We start from the raw sequence: 27,552 nt of genomic DNA, 5'->3' as shown, positions 1-27,552 counted from the left end.
GGTTATTAGACAGCTCTTTAACTGTTTCCACCACATTCTTGTGTTCTTGTACAGCTACTGTAATTTGAGTTTGGAGGTGCGGGGAGAGGGTGAGGAAGGCTGGATGAGATGCATGTGGCCTCAATCAGAAGAATAATAGCAGCACAATGCCTTAGCACTGCTGCTGGGCACTCCTAAGGACGCTCATGATCTGTGAGTGAGCAGAGCTCTAGGCAACAATAAGGGTGGTGGAGACTTGTGTTATTAGGTTGCAATCAGATATTTCTCTTGCGCTATGCACCACACACCATGCTCATAAATAAGCCCTTGCTCCCTGTGGACTGAAGTATGATTTCATATACACAACATCTGGTAGTGTGGTATTGCCTCAGGGTTGAAGAGAAACCCTTGTTATATACTTAGCTTGCAGAATATGGCACAAACCCTCTCCTGATCTCCTACACTTTGGAAAATACAATAAGTATTCTATCAGATGGCGTTGTAGACTATAGGATACCAGAGCAGGTTTATTAGAAGTATCAGATAAACAATAGCAAAGACAATTCATGTCTTCTACTTTCTCTACAGAACTTTGAACTCATGCGCCCTCTTTCGGTACAAAACTGATAAGAAGTGCACCACTTCACTAACGCTACTAATAATGCTAAATATTGGGATTCAACACCTCACCGCCATATGAGTTGCAGTGAGTGGTGTAACTGAATAGGTACATCCCATATGGCATACACCAATTGTTGCCTTTGCAGTTGAAAACTGTACTGCAGAAAAAAATCAAAAGGGCCTGATTTTAGTTCTGGGATAATTTTGGTTGAGATGACCAGAGTGTTGGGATTTGGACTCGATAACTAAACCCCAGGGTAAGAATAACCTCGTTGGCAAAAGGGACAATCGCTAATTTAGAATGGAAATTAACAAGGTTTATTGAACAAAAGATTAATACTTAGCATTCCACTAGATGTGGCATGGCACGATACACAAGTTCAACATGTGACAGTCTGTCTTTCTGTGGATCCTGGGGACTTCTGGGGTCTTCTCCTCTTCTTGGTTTCTTGAACCTGGTCTCTTGACTCATGACTTTCCTTAAAAATTTTAACTGAGCCAACCTAACTTGAACATTTATACGCATTTCTTTGCAGCTTTAAGACTTCAACTCTAGTTTCCCAGTCTACCTTAATTGCTAAAGCTTCTAATGCACCTTAACTGCTGGAGCTGCACAGCTGCTTGCTGAGTCTTTCCCTCTCTCCCTCTCTCGATGCTTTCAGTTCTAACAAAGACTGGCTTTTCCAAAATGACTGAGACTGTACTGATCCCGGTTACTGGACTCTTATGGAAACCCTAAACTTATGATAATGACTTTAGTTTATCAAATTCGAACAATGATTTCCTCAACTCTTCCACACTCCTCTTTCCAGGTGCAAGACTCTGACCCATTTACATTTGTTACTAAACATTTTAATGTTGATAGATTTTATAATGAATAAAGCAAGCAACCTGTGATTGATTCCTACTTGGCTTGCAATCAAAATATAATTGCACAGGAATAATGCCTTTAAAGTGAAACGTTGTACACCTGCCTGTAATGTGCAGACTCACCAACCTGGGGAAAGTATGCCAGCAATAATTTAATTCAAAGTGACCAGTCACAATTAATATAGATATTTATAATAAATAAACTTAATAATTTGAATGATCAGATTCACTATTTGCCACATTAGGTCCATCTTTGACAGTTTGGATTGAATTTGAGAGGGATGGCTATAAGAAGAGGGACCTGTGTTCAGAATGCTGGTTATAAGGCAGTGTCGACATGGTTGTATACTGAAATTCATGATGGTGTGCTGGAGTGCATATATGATAACATAAGAACATAGGAAATTGGAGGAGGAGTAGAACGTACAGCCCCTTGAGCCTGCTCCTCCATTCAATATCTTAACTGAACCTCTGCCTCAACTTCACTTTCTTGCCCACTCCCCATATCCCTCGATTCCCTGAGAATCAGAAAACCTGCCCAACTTGTTGTACACACCCAGAAGAGGGCTGGAGGATAATGATATGTCATACTTACATAAAACAGAAATAAACAGGAGACACGTGTGCATAGTTTGAATTAGTATAAAGGGAGTGACAAGATGGCTACTTAAGGGCACAGTATCTCCCACTCCTGAGCAGACTGCTCCATTGTCTCTGTGGGAGTTGTAAATTGGTCTATTGTCTCTATAGGGGTGTTTTGTTGTAAATTGGCCTTGAAGGGAAAAAGCTAACAGAAGGTAAATTTGCATCCAATTACCATATTCAACACAGAGGGCAGAATTTTATGTATGACGTGTGGGTGGCAGACCCCGCACATCAGCGCTTAAAAAGTCGCACACTGACATCGGGCGAGTGTGCCGACGCCAGCGCGCTCCATCACGATATTTAGCTGGGCGGGCGCGCGATGAAGCGTGACGCGTGCCTGCCATTAATTAAAGGCTTTGTTAAAGCCCTTAACTCGACAATCGACGCCGATTTTGAGGCACCCGTGCGATCTTTGGTTCATCGCACGGGTGCAACAGGCAGGCGGGTAAGTGATTTTTTAACAAACCTCATCCACGGGCGGGATATGTGGGCTCAGAGGGGTTGTTAATGTTTTATCTGAAGTATTTATTGCAGAAAGTGTTTTAAACTTGCCTGTGTGATTGTTAGCAGTTCAGATTGATTTCCAACAGCTTTCTCTGTACTTTGAAGCTTCAGCTCACCAGTCTGCAGACAGTAATCTTTATCGGGACTGCAGCTTTCCAGAGGCCTCCATTTAGCCTGGGGGTATGGGTTCTGACATCTCCACTGGAGGCAGCTCCTCTGAGGAGGAAGGGAGGGATAGAATAAGGAGGAGGCCAGGAGTGGACAATCAGCCTCCAGGGAGCCACCTTTGGGAGGACAGGCACAAGGGGTACCCGGCCAAGAGATTGTCCAAGGTGGAAGGGGCCACAGAGACGCCACTATCCTGCTGCCAGGGTATACAGGTGGCGAAGCAGCTACCTCAATATGTCTGAGGTGCAGTGCCGAAGGAGGCTCCGACTGTCAAGGGGGACAGTCACCTATATCTGTCAGATGATTGGCCCTGAGATCTCCCCTAACTGTGTGGGTGGACACCCCATGCCAGTGGCTCTGAAGGTCACAGTTGCCCTCCACTTCTGTGCATCTGGCTCCTTCCAGGGCTCGGTGGGTGATCTTTGCGATGTCTCTCAATCAGCTGTCCACACTTGTGTCAAGCAGGTTACAGACGCTCTGTTCAGGTGTGCATTGACCTTCACCCACTTCCGCTGCGACCAGGCAAGTCAGGCAGAGCGAGCCAGAGGCTTTGCAGCCATTGCTGGCTTCCCCCGTGTCCAGGGTGCAATAGACTGTACACATGTGGCCATCAAGGCGCCAGCAGGTGAACCCGGTGCCTTCGTCAACAGGAAGGGCTTCCACTCCATGAACGTGCAGATAGTGTGTGACCACAGGATGCAAATTCTGCAAGTTTGTGCAAGGTACCCAGGCAGTTCCCACAACGCCTACATCCTCAGACATTCCCGGGTGCCGGGGCTCTTCAGTGCTCCAGCCCGGCTGGATGGATCGCTGCTGGGTGACAAGAGCTATCCCCTCAGAAGGTGGCTCATGACCCCTCTCTGCCATCCAAGAACAGAAGGTGAGGAGTGCTACAATAGGAGCCACGGCACCACAAGGGCTGTGGTGGAGAGAACCATTGGTCTTCTCAAGATGCGCTTCAGTTGCCTGGACCGCTCAGGGGATGCACTCCAGTACCCCCCAGATCGCGTCTCTCTGATAGTGGTAGCATGCTGCACTCTGCACAATCTTGCGCTGGAAAGGGGGGATGCAGTTGACGATGAAGACCTTGACGCAGTGAATGAGGCTGCACTTGATGAATCCAGCAGTGGCTCAGAGGATGAGGAAGCACAGGGCAATGATGAGGGGCAGCACACCGACCCGCTACTACACCAAGGAGGCAGGGACTTCCGGGAGACTTTAATCCAACGAACCTTCAGCTAGCTCCACACACATCGATCAGCAGGAACAGCATTGCCTGGCGCTTCCACATGTGGCACTTAGGCGCTACATCTTCCACCACATCAGCTGCAACTAAGGGCTTAGTACAGAAACATCAATGTCCACTCAAACACTCATGATGTGTCTGTGAAACATACAAATGCAGCACAAAGGAAACGCCCTCAGCCATGGTCAGAAAAGTGGACTTTATTGCCACCAAAATAAACAACAAATGTCGCTCTGACGCTGATAAGGAAACATTCCCTAATCTAAGGTCAACACAAAATCACCAGTGACAAACCCATGGAGTGCCTAACGTGCCTTATGCTTACGTTTGTGGGTGCTACGTCTTGGTACCGCCCCATCGCTCGGAGTGGCTTGTGAGACAGCCTGCTGACTCTGCTGTCCTGTTGGCCTCGATGACCTTAGCGGGTGTCCTCTGGCCCGTGGAGTCTTTTATGGCCCCGCCTGGGAGGGAGTGGCCAGTTCCACAGTTGGCATCTCCCCAGTTGTCGCAGCCTCAACGGATGCAACGGTCACTGGCAGAGGGGCAGAGGAGCTGCTGCCCTCATCCGGAGCGCCCTGAGAGGAGCCCGCAGCGACAACAGGCAGCTGCTGCAACGACATGAGGTCACATTGGACCTCCCTGCTCACCTCAGATGGATGGGCACCGAGCTGGGACACTTGGTACCCACAACATCTCCCACATTGTGAATGACCTCCTGTGGCCATTAGCGCTGTGAGGGCTTGCAGGTCAGAGCGTAACCCATGATTCTCAATCTGTTGGAAGCCCCTCTCCATGAGAGTCGCCAATCTCTCAATGGAGGAAGCCTGAAGCTCTGTCCTGAGGTTCATGCCATCACTGACACTCTGCCTGGATTCCTCCACCACAGAGACCAAGTGAAGCACACACTCATGCAACCCTGCCAGATGCTCCCACGCACCCTGCCACTTGTCCTGCAGCTGCTGCATGGCCATCACCAGCCTGGCTATTGTGCTCTGTTTTTGCCTGCAGAATAGAGAAGAGCATTTATTGGGGCTGATCGCTCATGTACTCTGCACGCGCATACCGCACCCCAGCCACAGTGACCCATCTGAGGCCTCCAGTGGATCCTGTCCATATTACTGGTGATCAGTCACCAGAAGATAGTATGGCTGCTCCCAACCCCCTCCCCCAACGGCCACCTTGGACACACTTTGAATAGCACACGGGTCTTAGCGCCCATGGCAAGGAGGCGCAACTAGATACAGCGCCGAGGCCAGTAGATGGCTCTTGGCCACGACACCTTGAGGCTCCCCTTCCACCATCCACAAAACATGTGTTGGAGTTCTGAGTATGTGTCTAGCTGCCTCCCCTGCAGGTTGCCCCCAGACTACTCAAATGCCACAGAAACCAACATATGCTGTGGGGAGAACCCATCTTCTCCTCAAACACTTAAGGATGATGTAAGCATGGTCAGTACCCGTTTGCCCACCCAGCATGCGCCAAATGCCCAATGCAGTAACGACACTAAGACATGGGGGGGCCTTAAAGGCTAATGCTACCTGCTGGGTCAAATGGCCAAGGCCGACATGGTACTCACCCTTCCAGAGCACAACAAATCATTGAAGCGGCACTGGGTGCCTGTGCGCCGCACAGCATCTTGAGAGCTTACTCCCTCTGCCACCTCCTGCCACGCCTGCCTGGTCACATGGGGGGCCCTCCTCCTCCCACGCTCAGGAAACAACACCTCCCGACGATGTGACACCTCTTCGAGGAGGGCAACAAGGCAGGGATCGGAGAACCAAGGGGCACATTTGGCCTACCCTGCAGCCAGCCCCCCTCCTCCTCTGCCCTGACCTCCTCTGGAGCCCGGTCATTGGCCATGGTGAACAGCCTAAAGGAGGCTGCCTGGCCTTTCTTTATACAGATTGCCGGTTCCCCATTGGAACTGGCAGTCTGTACATGCCCGCCGCACATCTGAATTTCCCGCTGTACACGGGAGTCTGAAACACGCTGAGCGGGCCCTAATTGGCCCGCGCAAAATGGCGGCGCGGCCCATTTCGCCGGCGGAGATCGGCTACACGCCTGCCGCCGATTAGGTTGGGCCCGCCCGCCCGACAAACATAAAATTCTGCCCAGAATGTTGAATAAACAAAGAGATATATAAAGAAAAATAAAAAAAGAGGGGCCTCACAATCTCAGCCTTGAATATATTCAGTAATAGAACATCCACAGTCCTCTGGGGCAAAGAATTACAAAGATTCACAACCCTCTGTGTTAAGAAAATTCTCCTTGTTTCAGTCCTAACTGATAGGTCCCTTATTCTGAGACTCTACCCCCTGTGTTTTAGATTCCCCAACCAGGGGAAACAACCTCTGTGTCTACCCTGTCAATCCCCTTCAGAATCTTTTATTTTTCAGTGAGATCATCTCTCATTCTTCTAAGCTCCAGAGAGTATGCAGGCCCAGTTTACTCAGCATTTCATCAAAGGACAGCCCTCTTATTTCAGGAACTGATCTAGTGAACCTTTGCTGTACCACCTTCAAGACAAGTCTGTCCTACCTTAGATCTGGAGATCAAAAGTGCACACAGTACTCTAGATGTGGTCTCACGAAAACCCTGTACAATTGCAGCAAGACTTCCTTATTTTTGTATTCTAATCCCTTGGCAATAAAGTTCAATTTATTGCCTTCCTAATTGCTTGCTGTACCTGCCCACTAACTTCCTCTGTTCTTGTGCAAGAACACCCAAGCATCTCTGAACATCAACATTTAGAAGATTCATGTCTTTAAAAAAAAATTCTTACTACCAATGTGAATAACCTCACAGTTCCCCACATTATACTTTATCTGCCACCTTGTTGCCCACTCACTCAATCTCACTATATGTCTTTGCGGCTTCTTTCCGTCCTCCTCACAGCTCATATTTCCACCTAGCTTTGTATCATCAGCAAACTTAATTACTCTCCATCTCTTCACCTAAGTAATTAATATAGATTGTAAATAACTGAGGCCCCAGCACTGATCCTTGTGACACTCCCCTAGTTATAGCCTGCCAACTTGACAATACCCTATTTATCCTTACTCTGCACCCTGTCTGTTAATCATTTCCCTGCATTATACTCCATCTGGTGCCTTGTTGCCCACTTACTTAACCTCTCTATATCTCTATGCAGCCTCTCTATGTCCTCCCCACAGACTATATTCCCACTTAGATTTGTATTGTCAGCAAACCTAGATACATTAATCTTGATCTCTTCACCTAAGTAATTAATATAGATTGTAAATACCTGAGGCACCAGCACTGATCCTTGTGGTACTCCAGCTTGATAAAAGCCCATTTACCCCTAATCTCTGTTTCCTCTCTGCTATCCATCTAATAGATTACCCCCAGTTTGATGAGCCCTTATCTTGTGCATTAACCATTTGTGTGGCACCTAACCAAATGCCTTTTGGAAATCCAAGTGTACTACATCTACTGGTTCAGCTTTATCCACCTTACTAGTTACATCCTTAAAACATTCTAATACTTTTTCAAACACTGTTTCCCTTTTTTAAAACTATGTTGGCTCTGTCTGATCATACTATGATTTCCTCAATGCATTGCTAAGACTTCCTTAATTTTCCCGATGACTGTCAGGCTAACTGGTCTGTAAGTTCCCTGTTTTCTTTCTTCCTCCTTTCTTGATTAGCAGTGTTACACGTGCGACCTTCCAATGTGCTGGGATAACTCTAGAATCTTGGGAATTTTGGAAAATCATAACTGACCCATCCAATAGCTCTGCAGCTATTTTAAAAATTTATTCTTTCAAGGGATGTGGGCGTTATTGGTAAGGCCAGCATTTATTGCCCATCCCTAATTGCTCTTGAGAAGGTGATGGTGAGCCACCTTCTTGAACTGCTGCAGTCCATGTGGTGTAGGCACATCCACAGTGCTGTCAGGAAGGGAGTTCCGGGATTTTGACCCAGTGACAGTGAAGGAACAGCGATATATTTCCAAGTCAGGATGGCGAGTGACTTGGAGGGGAACTTGCAGGTGGTGGTGTTCCCATGCCTCTGCTGTCCTTGGCCTTGCCTTGCCTTGCCCTTGGTAGAAGTTGTGGGTTTTTTCAAGGTGCTGTTAAAGGAGGCTTGATGAGTTACTAGTATATGGTACACATTGCTGCCACTGTGCATTAGTGGTGGAGGGATTGAATGTTTAAGCTGATGGATGGGGTGCCAATCAAGCGGGCTGCTTTGTCCTGGATGGTGTCGAGCTTCTTGAGTGTTGTTGGAGCTACACTCATCCAGGAAAATAGAAAGTATTCCATCATACTCCTGATTTGTGCCTTGTAGATGCTGGGCAGGTTTTAGGGAATCAGGAAGTGAGTGACTCGCCACAGAATTCTCAGCATCTGACCTATTTTCAGTCACAGTATTTATATGGCTGGTTCAGTTCTGTTTCTGATAAATGGTAAGCCCCCAGGCTTTTTCTGGTGGGGGATTCAAGTCAGTGAGCAGGTTATTGCTATGCAAGTGCCGTTTGATAGCACAGTCGATGACACCTTCCATTACTTTACTGATGATCAAGTGTATACTGATGGGATGATAATTAGTCAGGTTGGATTTGTGAACAGGACATACCTGGGCAATTTTCCACATGGTAGGAGGATGTCAGTGTTGTAGCTGTACTGGAACAGTTGGCTTGGGGCATAGCTAATTCTGGAGTGTTCATACTACTGCCAGAATGTTGTCAGGGCCCATAGCCTTTGCAGTATCCGGTGCCTTCAGCCGTTTCTGATATCACGTGGAGTGAATCAAATTGGCTGAAGACTGGCATCTGTGATGCTGGGGACCTCTGGAGGGGTCTGAGATGGATCATCCGCTTGGCAATTCTGGCTGAAGATGGTTACAAATGCTTCAGGCTTGTCTTTTGCGCTGATGTGCTGAACTCCCCTATTATTTGTGGAGCCTCCTCCTTCAGTTAGTTGTTTGATTGTTCACCATCATTCACGACTGGATGTGGCAGAGCTGCAGAGCTTAGATCTGATCCGGTGGTTTTGGGATCACTTAACTCTGTCTATTGCATGCTGCTTCTGCTGTTTGGCTTGCTAATTGTCCTGTTTTGTAGCTTCACCAGGTTGATACTGCATTTTTACGTTTGTCTGGTGCTGCTGCTGTTATACTCTCCTGAACTCATTATTGGACCAAGGCAGATCCCTTGGGTTGATAGTAGTGGTAGACTGAAGGATATGTCGGGCCATGAGGGTTACAGATTGTGGTTGAATACAATTCTGCTGATGCTGATGGCCCACAGTGCCTCACGCTTGCTCAACTTTGAGATGCTAGATCTGTTCTAAATCTATCCCATTTAACACTCTGGTAGTGCCACACAACAAAACAGAGGGTATTCTCAATGTGAAGATAAGACTTTGTCTCCACAAGGTGGTCATTCCTACTGATACTGTCATGGACAGATCTATCTGCGACAGGTAGATTGATGAGGACAATGTCAAGTAGGTTTTCCCTCTTGTTTGGTTCCCTCACCACCTGTCGCAGGCCCAGTCTAGCAGCTATATCCTTCAGGGCTCGGTCAGTAGTGGTACTACCTCTTTTTCAACCCTAGGATGTAATACATTAGGTCTTGGGGATTTGTTGGTTTTTAGTCTCTTAAGTTTCTCTAATACTGTTTCTCTGTTGATGTGAATTACTTTACATTCCTCACTCTTATTAGCCCCTTGGTTACCCTCTATATCTGGTGTGCAATTTGTATTTTCTGCTGTGAAGGCAGACAAAATATTTTTTGCAATGTCTCTGCCATTTCCTCATTCCCCATGATAATTTCTCCTGTCTCTGCCTCTAAGGCACCAACATTAACTTTAGCTATTCTCCCGCTTTGTAGAACTTGAAAAAGCTCTTACAATGTGTTTTTATATTCCTAGCTAGTTTAGAGTGAGAAAGTGAGATGGAGTAACAGGAAAAGCAGGATGGACATCCTTGCCTTAGGGAAGACCTCCAGTTGAATCCTGTCCCTCTCCCTCTATGCTGTCTGGTCCCAGGATTGTCAGAGTGGCCTTTTAAATGCATTTCAAGGCTTAAAATTGAAGCATTCTTCCCATGTTGACGCAAAAACAAAATACTGTGCATGCTGGGAATCTGAAATAAAAACAGAAAATGCTGGAAATACTTGGCAGGTCAGGCAGCATCAGTGGAGAGAGAAAGAGAAAAGTTACGGAAGCCCATTCTGAATCGCTGCTGCTTGTTATGAGCCATCTTGTCCTACAAGAAGAGAAGTAGTACTGACCTGTTTGTAAAGCAAATTAAACTATATCCAAGGATGGAATCTTTTGCTCTCAGCTGGTGTCTCGCTCGCTGCCTGAAAATGTGGCACGACACCTGCGCTGATTCTGAGGAGGAAGGCCCACTATATCTTCTGCCCATCAGGCAGTTAAGTGGACAGCAGTGGGCCTTCCTCTAGACTCAGGTCTCTAGAGGACGACATCACACCTGCCAAGAGCCTCAAATTGGCCAGCAGCTCTTTCACTCAGCAGCGCCATGGAGGTGGCCATGGCTGTTGCTGGAGCAATGCCCTCAGAGTCCCAGGATCACGGATCAACCCAGAAAAAGGTAGGTGCTATTGGGGGGAATGGGGTGGGCGGGAGGTTACACAGGATGGAGATCATGGGGCGGAGGGGGGGCATTGGAGTAGGCAGCAAGGGCATGGTGGTAGTGGTGGTGGCTGTCAGCGGCCACCCTTCTGCACCATGTCCTCGATCATGTACATAGAGGGACCCCACACCCTGTCCAGCTGACATGCAGCCCACACAGCTTTACCAGTCACAGATGCCGACAGGCCCACCTGGAGCTGGGGAGATTACCGTGGAGGCGGGAAGAGGCCATTAAGTAGTTGTTAATTGGCCAGTTAACGGACTTAAGTGGAGGTGAGGTGGGAAGGTCGACCATGGGACTGCAGCCCAGAATTTGCTTCCAGTGGAGGTGAGAAGGCATCGGGTATTGGTCCCAATGCCGAGCGCCAAATTCTCAGGCCCCCTACCTCCTTCCTCACCTCCTTCAGGGGCAGAGGATTCCAGCCCAAGTGTTCACCTGCGTCCTACCACATGCAAGAGTGAATAGTTCTTCACCATGTGGTAGATTTTGTTGGAAACTTATTTTGTGGGCTATCATTTACTAATGCTGATGTCACTTAAAATTAAATCTGTAGTTACAACCAGAAAATTTGTCCAGCTGCAGTAATAGCCTGCTTTTAAAGAGCTATAATATTGTCTGTGTTTGGTATACAACTTCTCTCCAGTTTTCGGAGATTGAGGGGAAACTCTCTCTGCTATATATACTCTGCCGATTATATTTGCTAAGCCAATCTGTTAGCTGGTCCTATGGTGACAGATTTCAAAAGGCTGGTAAATACCTTCCTCTATTCCAGTTTTTAAATTGGAGATTATAGGGAGAATTCTAACTGCAAAGGGGGTGGGGGTGGGTGGGGTCAGGTACAGGTGACGGGGGTTAGAGCCCTGCAAAGTGATGTCCGGTGAGAAACCTGACATGATCCCGCCCACTTCCGGGTTTAACATGGGGTGGGGGAGGGGGTTGCAGGTGAGTGGGAAACCCCCATGGAGCTGTCAGGTAAGTAAATAAAATATTTAAAGGTCCAGTTAAATCAGTATCGACTCCAGAATTCTGGTTTCAGCAGCTAGTACACAAATGTCCCTAGCTCTCTGGAATTTGCCAGTCTAAATGCAGCAAGACCTGGACAATATCCAGGTTTGGGCTGACAAGTGGCAAATAACATTCCTGTCACACAAGTGCTAGGCAATGACCATCTCCAACAAGAGAGAGTCCAACCATTGCCCCTTGATGTTCAATGGCATTACCATCATTAAATCCCCCACTATCAACATCCTGGTGGTTACCATTGACCAGAAACTGACCTGGACTAGCCATATAAATACTGGCCACAAGAGCCGGTCAAAGGCTTGCAGCAAGTAACTTACCTCCTGACTCCCAAAGCCTGTGCACCACTGGCACAAGTCAGGAGTCTGATGGCATACTCCCCACTTGCGTGGATGAGTGCAGCTCCCATGACACTCAAGAAGCTTGACTTTATCCAGGACAAAGCAGCCCGATTGATTGGCTTCATATCCACAAACATTCACTTCCTCCACCGCCGACGCACAGTAGCAGCAGTGTGTACCATCTACAAGGTGCACTGCAGGAACTCAACAAGGCTCCTTAGACAACATCTTCCAAACCCACAACCACTACCATCTAGAAGGACAAGGGCAGCAGAGAGATGGGAATGCCACCATCTGGAAGTTCCCCTCCAAGTCACTCACCACCCTGACTTGGAAATATATCATCGTACCTTCACTGTCCCTGGGCCCAAATCCTGGAACTCTCTCCCTAACAGCACTGTGGATGTACCCGCACCACATGGACTGCAGCAGTTCAAGAAGGCAGCTCACCGCCACCTTCTCAAGGGCAACTAGGGATGGGCGATAAATGCTGGTCCAGCCAGCGATGCCCCACCTCCCAGGAATGAATAAAAGAAAAAACCAAGTGAGTGCACAGCAGGGAGTGCTTGTTCATTGAAACTGACAGCTTGGGAGAGCTTCAGAAAGTGAAACTGAATGGCTGCAGCCCTGTCTCGGTTAGAGAGTTAGAGGCTGGTGCCCACAACACTTCTTCTGAGCTTCACAGGCAATTATCAGCTTCTTGGTTGTCACTTCACCTTTCCTGGACTTCACTCATCTTGATCTGCAATTCACTGATGTCAGCCTTCGCTGCAAAATGGGAGCAGCAGCACCACCAGCCAGAAACAGCAAAGCAACAGCCAGGAGCAGCACCAGCTTGCATCTCCTCGGGCACAGGACAGAAGGGTTGAGGACAGGCTGATCCCCTCAACACAGACGGCTGGATTTTACAGGGGCCTTGTTCCCCCATTATAAAAGTCGTTAGCAAACCAACAAACTTTAAAAGAAAGGCAGCCCCGCAGCCATAACACCCTGCCAATCTGATTGGCTGGCAGGTCTGGCAGTCCCGGCAGTGTCAGTGTGGGTGCTGCTGGGACTGCAAAGAGGCCCACAATGAAGAGAGCAATAGATCACAGAGGACCCGGATTCAGAAAAATCCCCGGTTTTAGGACAGGGAGGGATTAGGCACCCTAGGGAAAGGGCTAAGGAGGGGATGTGGGGGCAGGTTTTGGAGGCCAGGCGGTGAAGCAAAGTGGGGTATTATCCTGGGCATTGCCTCCGATGTGCACAGGGCACCCCCACTTCTCAAAGGATGTAGCTCCCTTCCATCCTGCGTTTTCACCTCAGATGGTGAAAAAGAGGTCTCTCTACTCTTGTTTTCTTGCCCACACCAACTGCATTATGGCGTGGACAACAGTATATTGGGGCCAATTTGCTTGTTAACAAGCTCAATTACCTGTTAATTATTTTTTTAAATGGCAGACGGTTTGCCAGTTTTGACACACGCCTGCCTACTGCATTATGGGAAACCAGCATCTTCTCACGCCAGCTTTTTGCATGCATGGGAGGGCAGCAGTCCCAATTTGCAAACGTAAGATCCCACCCAGGGTGTACAGGCAGAATATCAGCTCTCTCGGCATGCCTGAGCACCAGTACGTCATGAGGCCCAGGCTTTTATGGCAGGTCATCCTTGAATCTTGGGCCAAGACATCCTTCTCAGCAGAGCAGGCAAGCATTGGCCGTGTTGATCAAGATGGAGGAACTCTGCCCCAGCCACCCAAGTCTGACTCTATCTGGAGTTGCACTCCCTTTTGCAAGGAGTGAAAGCAGAATGTGGAGAGGAGGGATGGACAACATGTATTGAGCATGACTATGTGGTAGGGATGTGAGATGGTACAAAGCTGAGGGTGAATGTGAGAATTGGCTGTTCAGATGGGGTAATGAGAAAGTATCTGGAGAAAGAGGAGTGAGTGGAGCTGCAAGTTATGTTTTCCTGAGGAGAATGCTGGGCAAATCATTGAGTGAGGGTTGACACCTGAAAATGTTTCGTCATTCACCTTTCCAGCCCTCCTGAGGTTCTGGATCTTCTTGATGCACAGTCACTAGGTTTGAGGGATCACACTCCCTTAGCCACTTCCATACACTCTTGGTTTGAGAGGCTGGCTTCCTCCTCCCATCCTTGGAAAGCATCACCGCACTTTAGTCCCTCAGGTTCCACAGCAGGACCTCCAGGTAAGAGGGGGGTGGGCAGGGGTTTGGCTGTAGGCAGGCTTCCGTTCCATTTTTGTGGTTGCTGAAGCCTCAAGAATCGATATATAGTTCAACCATTGAGACTCCTATCAGGCCTTTTACCTCGAAATCCTTCCTTTGAAGGAGTTTTGGAACGTCATCATGCCCAGCCTCTGTCATTGGTCGGGAAACCTGGAAGCTGGATGCTAATGCTGTGGGTGAGTTAAAGAACCACATCAAAGCCTGCTTCAAACATAAACTGGATCCCAATATGCTACTGGCCCCACCTCGCCCCACTTCGATCCCACTGTGTGTGGCTCTGTTATGTTAAGATTCTGCCCTATGTTCCCTCCTCCTGCATGTCTCTCCTGTGAGGAAGGAAGCCTGGATTTCCAAGCTGGAAAGTTCCTCTTCTGCCTGCCAGCTGTAAGACCAGCTCCATCGTTACATCCCGGAAAGCATGTGTTCATCAATGATGTTCAATTCATTAACTTAAATGAAAAGCAAAAGAGTTTGGAGCTAGCGATCGCTCGTTTACTTGGCAGCTACAGGTCTTTTATGAACTACATTAACTGAGCAGGCCAAACTAGGCAAGTAACTTGCCAAAGGTAAATAATAAGGAAGACTAAGCAAAAATCACCATTTCATAAATGTGTGGCTGGAAAGTATACATGGCTGCAGGGATTGGAAATACTCTTGTAGCTCTTTTTTGCTTCCATAAAGGTGAACCATTAGGTGTTTATAAAAATACATTTTAACCATTTTCCAAATTGGTACATTCAGAAATCATCTTTAATAATTAGTGACCATTTTCTGAATTTTGATATCAGCACCTGATATTGTCACCTTATTTTCTAGTGATTGCTTTTGGATCACAATGAATTAATTAGAGGATACCACAGTGTGTACCTCTTTTCAGATGTTCTTTTCTAGCCTTTTGATTAAACATTTGTCTGTGTTGCTTCTGATAATAAACGTACTGTGTGATATGAAGCCTGCAACTGCAGCCGCTCATGACAACATGCATCCTGAATATTTGTAGAACCTTGGTTCACAAGTTTGTAATTAGATCTTGTTTTTCTTCACTCCAATCATCCCAGAAGGCCTGAATTCTAGCAGTTTGCACACTTAAACCAAGCAAGGAACCATAGTTAGTAGCAAGCCACTGACCAATTTCCTCCTGAATGTTTACTTCAGATTCATTAATGACTGGTCCTCTAATGTATATCTTCATTGGTCGATGCTGGAATGAGCCCAGGTCACACTGGTTTCCAGCAAGGCTGCAGCATCTGTGACCAAGTACACATACCCAAACAACCTTCCTTAAAAATGGCTTTCAGGAAAACCTTCAGATCAGTGTTGTCTTCCTTGAGCTAACAGCAACCTACCATAATGTCGGGCATATTGATCTGCAAAAATATCAAGCATCCTGCAATATTGGGCTACCTGCTTAGTTGAATTTCTGCTTCAAGGTTTCAGTGTACACATGGACAACTGCACCAATTCATGGAGACACCAAGTCAATGTCTTTCTTAAATCTGATGCTCACCTTATTGACTAGGCTGTCAGTCTTGACCAGCCACTAACCTACAAAAACTGAAAACCTGAAATAACTCCAAAATTGTTGACTCTGCTTGGGAGCAACGGCTTCCACACTCTGCTAGTTGGAATATTGTGTACCCTTCTGGGCTTAATTACTGCACACTAAGCTGGTGGATATACAATGGTACACAACTATGCAGTTTGTGTCAGACATGTTGCGCCCTATGATTCACTTGCATAGGGCCTTGGTCAGATCCTGTCTGGAGTATCTACTGTGTCCTGTTTTGGGCATTGCATCTCAGTGAGGATATATTGACCCTGGAGCAGGTGTAATGTAGATTCACCAGAACCAGGACTGAAAGGGTTAAATTGTGAGGGCAATTGCACAAACGGGGCTTGTATTCCCTTGTGTTTAGAAGATTAGGAAATGAGCTGATCGAATTGTTTAAAATGTTAAAAGAATTCAATAGGGTAGATACAGAGAAACTATTTCCTCTGGTGCGATGAATCAAGAAACTTGGTGACATCATCATAAAATTAGAGCTAGGCCATTCAGGAATTAAATCGGGAAGACCTTCTAACAGGAAATTGGAAATCTGGAATTCTCTTCCCCAAAAACCTGGAGGTACTGGGAGACCATTGGAGATTTCAAGACCGAGATCAATAGATTCTTGTTGGATAAGTGTATCGAAGGATATCAAGAAAAGGACAGAGAGAATTTCCAATTTCTATGAGCCTTTGTGTGAAGAAATGGGTCCTGATTTTGCCCCTGGTTGACCTGGCTCTAGAATGTGGGATGTGTTGTGCAAGAGGGAATGAATGGAAAACCAACTGAAGATGTTTCCACTTGTGGGAAAGTCCAAAACTAAGGGTCGTAAATATAAGATAATCACTAATAAATCTAATGGAGAATTCAGGATTGAGGATTGGTTAGCTTACAGGAAACAGAGAGTAAGCATAAATGTGCCATTTTCTGTTTGGCAAGATGTAACAAGTGGATTGGTACAGGGATCAGTGCCGTGACCTCAGCTATTTACAATCTATGTAAATGACTTGGATGAAGGGACTGAATGTATAGTTGCTAAATTTGCTGATAACACAAAGATAGGTAGGAAAGTAAGTTGTGAAGAGGACATAAGGATTCTGCAAAGGGATATAGATAGGTTAAGTGAGTGGGCAAAAATTGGCAAATGGAGTACAATGTGGGAAAACGTGAAGTTGTCCACTTTGGCAAGAAGAATAGAAAAGCAGCATATTAACTAAGTGGAGAGAGATTGCAAAACTCTGAGATACAGAAAGATCTGGATGTCTTTGTACATGAATTACAAGAAGTTAGTATGCAGCTACAGCAAGTGATTAGGAAGGCAAATGGCATGTTGGTGTTTATGTTGCAAGAGGGACATTGCAAGGGGAATGGAATATAAAAATAGGGATATTTTGCTACAGTTGTACAGGGTATTGGTGAGACCACGTCTGGAGTACTGTGTACAGTTTTGGTCTCCTTATTTAAGAAAGGACTTAATTACACTATATCACATTGTGCAATTGCATTGCATCAGGGGTAGGCAGGAGAGTGGAGTTGAGGCCACAATCAGATCAGCCATGATTTTATTGAATGGCGGAGCAGGCTCGAAGGGCTGAATGGCCTACTCCTCCTAAGTTATATGTTGCAGGAGAAATTTCATTATCCACATGGTGGTGAGAATCAGGAACTCTTTGCCCATGGTTAACAGGCCTGTGCAACATGGTTCCTCCACATCTTCATAGTTCAGATGCATTAGAAATAATGGTGAATTGACTTTGCGACAAAATTAGATTTGTTCTATCCACCAACAGCACCACTCTCTTGGAGGCGCCCACAAGGTTAACTCTTCCTGATTCCTTTCACATTTCCTTGCCGACTTGCTGGTGTGAAGAATGGCTAGCAGAAGCTGTCTTAATCATAGTATCATCTCTGACCCTACAGATAATCAACCGAGATTCAACTGGCCACGTCATATGTGGGTGCTGCTCAACCACTTTTGAATTGGAAAGGGAAGTGTGCCTCGAGGTCTATAGGGCCTTTGGGATGACAACAAATGTCCTTGTGGACAAATACAAACATATTCCATATCATTGAATCATATCGACTAACCAAACTCTCGAGGCCCATGCGCTTTGCTAGTTGGTGATGATGGTATGCTAAAATGGCTGAAATTATATGAGGCCGTATATACCAAATAAATAAAATACAATGAACACAATGCCTGCCTACCGTGAGGAATTCCGATTGCAAGATTTCATTATGGTTTCAAAAAGAAATACTTATATTTCTATAGTGCCTTGCAGAAGTTTGGGATGTCCTTTATAGTCATTTAAGTACTTTTGAAGTCACGGAGTGAATTTTATGGCTCACAGCCAGCATATTTGAAGGTGGGGGTCATGTAAAATAAAATGGATGACCAGCCCACTCCTTCCCACCCACCCCCGAGTTGTCACCCATATTACTGTGGGTGGGTAATGCGCCGGCCAGCCTGCCCGCACTTAGGCTTATGAGGCCCTTAAGTTGCCAATTCTCCACCTCCGCTGCAATAATTCGGTGGGCGGGGGAAGGTGGAAGGAATGTGGCCAACCCACTATTTTTCTAACTTGTGCTAAAAGGCAGGAAGGAAGGGGTGAATGACACCCTTTGGGGGAATCCCCTGTGCCCACCGGGGCAAACCCCCTTTTGCACCTCCCTACAGCACCCCACCCCCCCCACCCCCCACCCCCCAAGATATACCTTGAAGTTGGGTATCCATGATCATCTTCTTGGGACTCTTTTGTAGTCCCAGCAGCGGCCACGACAGTACTGCCTTCTGGTGCTGCTGGGACTACTCAGCTGCCAGTCAGTCAGATTGGTCAGCAGCTGTCAAGGGCAGGGCTTCCTGTGCCTGAGGGGCAGAAGTCCTACTTTGAGCTTGACAAGGCTTCTCCCAGTGTAGTATTGCTGTGGAGCAGCCCCCTTTAAAGTTGGCAAGCTGCTGACTGTCTTTCCTACGGGGGACGGTGAACAGTATGCCGGCCCCCCTAAAAGTCACCCCCAGAGTCATTAACGGCACAGCCCATCGAGTCTATGCCAGTTCTCCGCAGAGCAATCCAGTCAATTCCATTCCCCTGCCTTATCCCCATAGTCCTGCAAATTTATTTCCTTCAAGTGCCCATTCAATTTCCATTTGAAATCATTGATTATTTCTGCTTCCACCAATCCTGTGGGCAGCAAGTTCCAGGTCATTGCCACTTGCTATGTAAAAATGTTCTTCTGCATATTCCCCCTTATACCCTTCCTTGAATAAGGGCATGACATCTGCCATTGTCCACTGCTATTCTCCACTTTGCTGGCATCTCCCGCATATCTAGGGAAGATTGGAAGATTATGGCAAGCCCTTTCACTATCTTCACCCCCACTTCCCTCAGCAGTCGTCACTTTTGTGATGTAGTCAGGAAAAAAGGGCCTGAACTTCTCACATGCAAGCTATTCAACTTATTCAATTAATACAACAACGTCATTAGAGTTGCAGCCCATTTGATAAAATTCCTAAGTTGAGAAAGAATCACATTTATGTGACCATTCCCAGTAAGTTCATTGATTCCATTATACTGGCATTTTCTTTTGATTTGTCCCTCATTGAAGTTTTACCTCATCCCAATTAACTCATTAGTTATAAACTATTAAGGTGATATCAGTCCAAAAGGGTGGCAGTACGATCAAAAACATATGATTTCATTCAGTTTGTCTCCATTTTGCATCAAGATGGATAAAATCAGAATTTTAACAAGTGCCACCTGAATCTACTTGATTCTTTTAAAGATCTTTTGCCTTTATTTCCCAATCCCTTCTCTTCTGAAGGTGTAGTATCTTAACGCATAGTTACATTGCTAGCAGTCCCCACTGGTACTTTGTTCAGGTGATTAATGTTCATGTGTGAGAGTGGATAGTGAGTATTGGCAGGCTACTCATTCAATGTGGATACCTCGGCCAAGTCTTCTCCTGCCCTCACATGAGTTCCACACATGTTCACTTTCAGCAGGGAGGTAGCGTTGGGACATTCGTAATATCTCGACAAATGTAAAACAATGGATTATACTGTAAATGTGTAGTAATATATATAGAAGAAATTTATAAGGCTGGACTTCAATGAGGAAACCTACTGACATTAAAGGCATAAATATGATTGACTCTTTGGACATTAGCAGAATCTTGAGATTTAATTAGAGCTTGTGATTTTCTCAGCAGCACCTATCTATTAGAAAATCAGAAATCAGTAAGGTAGATTCCATATGATTTTGCGAAAGGGAAACCATGTTTGACAAATTTATTAGAGTTTTTTGAGAACGTAATAAGCAGGGTAGATCTAGATGTAGTGTATTTGGATTTCCAAAAGGCATTTTGGATAAGGTGCCCATAAAAGGTTATTTCACAAGGTAAGAGCTTATGGTGTTGGGGCTGATAAAGTAGCCTGGATAGAGGACTTGCTAACTAAGAGGAAACAGGGAGTCGGGGTAAATGGGTCATTTTCAGGATGGCAAACTGTAACAAGTGGAGTGCCACAGGGATCAGTGCTGGGGCCCCAACTATTTGATTGATCAACTATATATATGATTGACTTTGAACAGAGAAAGAACAAAGAAAAGTACAGCACAGGAACAGGCCCTTCGGCCCTCCAAGCCTGCGCTGATCATATTGCCCGTCAACTAAAACATTTTGCACTTCCGGGGTCTGTATCCCTCTATTCCCATCCTATTCATGTATTTGTCAAGCTGCCTCTTAAACATCACTATCGTACCTGCTTCCATCACCTCCTCTGGCAGCGAATTCCAGACACTCACTACCCTCTGCGTAAAAAACTTGCCCCGCACATCTCCTCTACAGTTTTCTCCTCTCACCTTAAATCTATGTCCCCTAGTAATTGACTCTTCCACCCTGGGAAAAAGCTTCTGACTATCTACTCTGTCCATGCCACTCATAATTTTGTAAACTTCTATCAAGTCGCCCCCTCAATCTCCGTCGCTCTAGTGAGAACAATCTGAGTTTCTCCAACCTCTCCTCATAGCTAATTACCTCCGGACCAGACAGCATCCTGGTAAACCTCCTCTGCACCCTCTCCAACACCTCCATATCCTTCTGGTAATGTGGCGACCAGAATTGCACGCAATATTCCAAGTGTGGCCTAACCAAGGTTCTATACAGCTGCAGCATGACTTCCCAGCTTTTATACTCAATACCCCTGCCAATGAAGAGTCTGACTGTATTGTAGCCATATTTGCTGATGATATGAAGATAGATAGCAAGTTACAAGGAGGATGCAAAGAATCTACAACAAAATATAAATAGGTTAAGTGAGTGGGTAAAAATTTGACAGATGGAGTATGATGTGGGAAAATGTGAGGTTGTCCACTTTGGCAGGAAGAATAGAAAAGTAAAATATTATTTGAATGAAGAGAGACTGCAGAATGCTGTGGTATAGGGGGACCTAGGTGTTCTTGTACATGAATCACAAAAGGTTAGCAGGTACAGTAAGTAATTAAGAAGGCAAATGGAATGTTGGCCTTTATTGCATGGGGAAGGAGTATAAAAGTAGGGAAGTCTTGCTACAACTGTACAGGGCATTGTGAGACCACACCTAGAGTACTGTGTACAGTTTTGGTCATCTTACTTAAGAAGGAATATTCTTACTCTGGAAGCAGTTCAGAGAAGATTCACTAGGCTGATTCCTGGGATGAGGGGTTTGCCTTATGTGAAAAGATTGAGCAGTTGGGCTTATACTCATTGAAGTTTGGAAGAATGAGAGATGATCTTACTGAAACTTATAAGATTCTGAGGGGGCTTGACAGGGTAGATGCTAAGAGGCTATTTCTGTTCCTGGAGGAATCAGAGCTGGGGGAGCTTTATTTCAAAATAAAGGGTCTCCCATTTAAGATGAAGATGAGGAGAAGTTTCTTCTTTCAGAGTGTTGTTAGTGTTTGGGATTCTCTTTCCCAGTGAGCAGTGGAGGCTGGCTCATTGGATATATTCAAGGTTGAATTAAACAGATTTTTGATTGGCAAGTGAGTCAATAGTTATGGGGGACAGAAAAGAATGTGGATTTAAGGCCACAATCAAATCAGCCATGATCTTATTGAATGGCGGAGCAGGCTCGAGGGGCTGAATGGCCTACTCCTGCTCCTATTTCGTCTGCTCTTATATTGTAAACTGTAGTCGCATTTTGCAGCTCCTGTCAATAGAGCTATGCTGCTGGTGCCCCTGAATGCTGCAGCAGCGACTTCTAACAACCACTAGTAATGTTTACAGAAAAGATTTAATAAGATCACGTATTTCACAAGATTTCAAAATAAGGCTGGCTGCCTTTGGTCATTTATGGAATGGACATATGGTTATAATATTTTGGGTTACCAAATGGCATAGGAATTTCTAGATCATTCATTTATTATCATTCACTTATTATCATGCAGTGTGAAGCATATCTAACATAAAAATAGAGTTAGTTAGAGCTTAGACATGGAGGTAAGTGACTGGAACGGATTCTTTGGTGGGAGAGCCAAGTATTCAGAATCAAAGTGTGGGGTGGGCTGATGATGTGCTTAAAAAACTTATATTACACATGACAACCCCTGTACAGGAGGCTAATGGTGCTTTGGTCAGAATAATAGCAGGACTGGTGGAAGAGTGGTGTTACATCTCAGGCTGAAAGAACAACACTCAAAGTCACAGATTGTAGCTACAGGTGTCACATGATTTATTCCGCCAGTTAGCTAACTTCTGACCACGTGCCATCTGACCTTGGTTGACCTTCATCAGTATGCAACATGTGATACAGTACAACTCAAGTACCCAAACATATTTGGTTATCATTATGACATCCCTCCTGTACCATATTGAAAGCAAGTCATCATTGTTTTGTTTGCATTTTTTTTCTTCTTCATAAGCCAGACCAGTCAGTTTAACTTTGGTGGTGGGGAACGCTTCTAGAAACTACAACTCCGGACAGAATTAATATTCACATGGACAAATGCAGGTTAATTAAGGAGAGCAGCATGGATTTCTTAAGGGAAAATCGTGCTTAACTTGTTTTTTTATAGTTTTTCAAAGAGGTAACAGAGAAGGTTGATGAGGGCAATGCTGTTGATGGGTGTACATGGACTTCCAAAAGGCATTTGAAACAGTGCTGCACAACAGTTATCATTATGACAGGTGGTAGCAGCAGTGAGGGGAGAAACAATTGTATATGATGGAACTGGATGTGAAGAAGTATGCAAGAAGCACGTATGCTTTTATCCAATTGTTTCTCTTAACGGATCTTGTTTTTAGTGGAATCACTGCAAAATATCATAAAAGATAATGGCTTCTTCGATAAATCTGTATAGGTTATGATATTGTACTGATCTGATCTCACTCGTACTGTTACAAATGAATTACCATGCATGTAAATGGAATCTTTTTTGATTTGAGGAAACATTTATACCGCTAACAAAATGACCTGAGATTGCTTAAAACCGTTAGTTACCCCTGCAGATGTTAAAGTCATACTGAAAGCTTACTTAATAACTGGATGACTAAAAAAAGCTACAATTAAAAAGCCACACTTTCTTTTTGCACTATACCAATCAAGTGAATAGCTTAGACAGAAGCACAAAGTGGAGCTTTCATTTTTAAACTAAATTAATATAATGGTGAGATTGCAGAACGAATGTTGATGTAATCTCCTATACGTGCTATTGCTTTTTGATGTTTGACCAAAATCACAGGAATATACTTCCTGCAGAAAAACTCTGTATTCTCAGGAGATACGGCCACATATAAATCATCTGAGATGTGGCCAGCCTCAGTTATAAAAATTAACCACTTGATATGTACAGTTTTACAAAAAAAAATTCTAACAAAAGCAGATTAAATGATTCAGGCTTATAAAGTGTATTGCTTCAGAGGCAGGGAGCAAATTAAACTTGGGCACGTTCTATTACTGATGAAGTACAGACAGCAGTGTTCAGAAGGAAGATTCTGTATCTGAGTACTCACAGATTGTCCTTTATATTTGCAGGTAAATGTTGAGGACACTATTGAAATGTTACCGAAATCAAGACGCGCACTTACGATCCAGGAGATTGCTGCACTTGCAAGATCATCTTTGCATGGTTTGTGTGCATTAATAATAAACCCACTCTTCGGAATTATAGGATCTAAAATCTGAATTCTCTAAAGCGCAAACAGACAGATAAATATGTCCTTAATAATTTGTGTATACAGTACTCCTGACATATGAAAAATGTTCTCAGTGATTATACTAATGCTGAAAAGGGTGGTGTGTGTACACAGCTTGGGAACAAGAGAAATATATGCCAGAAGAATCAGGAAACTTGAAATCACCCTCTTTTAGCCCACCCCCTCCATTGAACTAACCCACTGGACTCTCAAGGAATTGAATGCATATCCAATTCTACACCTTCAGGAAATCTGGACAAATTCTTCTGAAAACTTGGCCTAATAGAGATAGCCAGCATCCTCCCAGACTGTCAAATCCACTGTGTAACCATAAGATAATTGGACATAAATCCACCAATAAACTACTATAATATTCAGGTGAATTACCAACCATGAAATCACCATGAAAACCAGATAGAATAGAAATAAAAAAAACACGTATAAATTTTTAGATGGCATTACTTTAATATGTGCAAATTTCTATGTAACACCTTTTTACAAAAAGGAATCTTTTAAGTTCCCCAGTGCAGAAAATAGCTTCTAATTGACTTCAGGAATCACATCAACGACAAGAAGAGAAATGGGGGTGGTGGGATAGGGAAGAACCATTTGGTCTATTATCCCACTCCATACAGCTGAATGTAGCAATGTACACCATTTTCCCACCTATTAACCAGACTTCAAAAAAGTACTAAAACAAAGAAAGAAGCTACTTGTTTCTGACAGGTTTTTTTCTGATCTTGACCTTATGGTCAGCTTAAAAGTAGTTATCCTGCAAATGACATCTGCAATGCACAGATAAAACAGATTATGTGGCCTTAAAGGGACACACCATTTACAGACAACTGTGCATCAGCTGCAGAATGCTACACAATATCCATCAATAAATATGAACTAAACTTGCTTTATATGTTCTGAATAATATTTCTGTCTCCTGGTATGTAAATAAAATCTAATCCCTGAAAATTCAGAATATGAATCATTTAGTTGAGGGCTAGGTTCTGAAACAGTGTTTTGTTAGAATCTTTATATGGTGTTGCTCACCTTTTTTTTTCATGTTTGTATGTTTATCATTTTATACTTTGGATCTCCAGACATCAAAGGCACATTGAGCATTTCTCAACTGCCTTCAGTTTATGGTGAAGCCAAGACTTGGAGAGCTCAGCTGGGTCTTTGGCTTCCCCTATTGTTTACAAGCAGCATCTGTTGCATTGAGGTCCTGGTTTGGAAACTGGCCCCACTTGCTTATTAGGATGCTTGCTAACTCCTCTGTGTACATGACATTGTTCACACAATGACACATGCTAGCTTAGTGTTTAAATTAATATGAGAATTTACTTTTTTAACAAGAAAAGCTAGCGTAGATGACAAATTCATAGAATGTTTCCGGGATAATTTCTCAGATCAGCACATTCTGGAGCCAGCCAGGAAGCAGGCTATACTAGATCTGGTATTGTCCAATGAGATAGGGTTAATTAATTACCTCATAGTGAAGGCACCCCTAGATGGCAGTGATCATAATATGATTGAATTTCACATTCAGTTTGAGGGTGAGATGAGTGGGTTTAAGATTAGTATTTTAAACTTAAATAAGGGCAATTATGAGGGCAGGAAAGCATAGCTAACGAAAATGAACTGGCAATTTAGATTAAGGGATAGGTCAATAGAGATGCAGTGGCAGACATTTAAGGGGGTATTTCAGAATATATTGAATAGATAAATTCCAAGGGGAGGTCCCATCATCTGTGGTTAACTAAAAAAGTTAAAGTGAGTATCAAACTTAAAGAAAAAACATATTATTGAGCAAAGATGGGTGGCAGGTCAGAAGATTGGACAGAATATAAAAAACAGCAAAGAATAACTAAAAGATTAATGAGAGAAAAATTGGAGTACAAGAAAAAGGTAGCTAGAAAAGTAAAGACATATAGTAAGAGTTTCTGTAGATATTTAAAAAAGAAAAAAGTTAACAAAGTGAGCGTTGGTCCTGTGTAAATGAATCTGTGGAATTAATAATAGAAAGTAAGGAGATGGCAGATGAATTGAACTGATATTTTACATTGGTCTTCACCATAGAGGATACAAGTAACATCCCAGAAATAGCTGTAAATCAGGAATTGGAAAGGAGGGAGGAACTCAAGGAAATTACAATCACCAGGGCAGTGGTACTGAGCAAATTGTTGGAACTGCAGGTTGGCAAGTGCCCAGGTCCTGATGGATTTCATCCCAGGGTCTTAAAAGAAGTGGCTAGTGAGATGGTTGATGCATTGGTTTTAATTTTCCAAAATTTATTAGATTTGGGGAGGGTTCTATCAGATTGGAAAATAGCTAATGTAACTCCTTTATTCAAAAAGGGAGGGAGACAGAAATGGAGCTATAAGCCTTAACATCTGTCATAGGGAAAATGTTAGAAGTTATTATTAAAGATGTTATAGCAGGTCACTTAGATATTCAAGGTAATCAGGCAGAATCAACAGTGTTCATCAGTGTTATGAAAGGGAAATCATGTTTAATCAATTTATTGAAGTTCTTTGAAGAAGTAACATGTGCTATGGATAAAGAGGAACAGGTGGATGTAATGTACTTAGATTTTCAGAAGACATTTGATAAGGTGCCACATCAAAGGTTATTGCGGAAAATAAAAGCTCGTGATATAGGAATATATTGGCATGGATAGAAGATTGGCTAACTAGCAGGAAACAGAGAGCAGGCATAAATGGGTCATTTTCTGGTTGGCAGGATGTGATGAGTTGTGTGCCACAGGGATCAGTGCTAGGGCCTCAACTCTTTACAATTTATATAAATGATTTGGATGAAGGGACCAATGGTATGGTTGCTAAATTTGCTGATGACATAAAGATAGGTAAGGAAAGTAAGTTGTGAAGAGGACATAAGGAGGCTACAAAAGGATATAGATAGGTTAGGTGAGTGGGCAAAGATCTGGCAAATGGAGTATAATGTGCGAAAATGTGAGGTTGTCCATTTTGGCAGGACGAATAAAAAGAAGCATATTGTCTAAATGGAGAGAGATTGCAGGGCTCTGAGATGCAGAGGAATCTGGATGTCCTGGTGCATGAATCACAAAAAGTTAATATGCAAGTGCAGATAGTAATTAGCAAAACTAATAGAATGTTATCATTTATTGCAAGAGAATTGCATACAAGAATAGGGAGGTTATGCTTCAGTTATACAGGGCATTGATGAGACCATATCTGGAGTACTGTGTACAGTATTCTTCTCCTTATCCAATGTTAATGCATTGGAAGCAGTTCAGAGAAGGTTTATTAGATTAATAGCTGGAATGAGTGGGTTGTCTTATGAGGAAAGGTTGGACAGACTAGGCTTGTATCCGCTGAAGTTTAGACGAGTAAGAGGCAACTTGATTGAAACATATGAGATCCTGTGGGGTCTTGACAGGGTGGATGTGGGGAGGATGTTTCCTCTTGTGGGAGAATCTTGAACTAGGGGTCACTGTTTAAAAATAAGTGGTCGCCCATTTAAGACAAATGTGAGGACATTTTTTTTCTCTCAGAGCGTTGTACGACTTTAGAATTCCCTTCTTCAAAAGGTGGTTGAGGCAGAGTCTTTGAA

The 27,552-nt window shown here is 44.3% G+C and overlaps 1 protein-coding gene across 1 annotated transcript in view; it reads left to right on the top strand.

Annotated features, from left to right (window-relative positions):
• The window catches only part of fam131ab (family with sequence similarity 131 member Ab), a 69,690-nt gene that overhangs the window by 27,533 nt on the left and 14,605 nt on the right, over nucleotides 1-27,552 (top strand). The window contains exon 3 of the mRNA XM_078563932.1: nucleotides 23,804-23,897. Within this exon, the coding sequence (XP_078420058.1) occupies nucleotides 23,804-23,897 (94 nt within the window). The remainder of the gene's footprint in view (nucleotides 1-23,803; nucleotides 23,898-27,552) is intronic.

This window comes from Cetorhinus maximus, chromosome 19 (genome assembly GCF_964194155.1).
Source record: "Cetorhinus maximus chromosome 19, sCetMax3.hap1.1, whole genome shotgun sequence".
Taxonomy (NCBI): Eukaryota; Metazoa; Chordata; class Chondrichthyes; order Lamniformes; family Cetorhinidae; genus Cetorhinus; species Cetorhinus maximus.
This window is presented reverse-complemented; position numbering and strand designations above follow the sequence as displayed.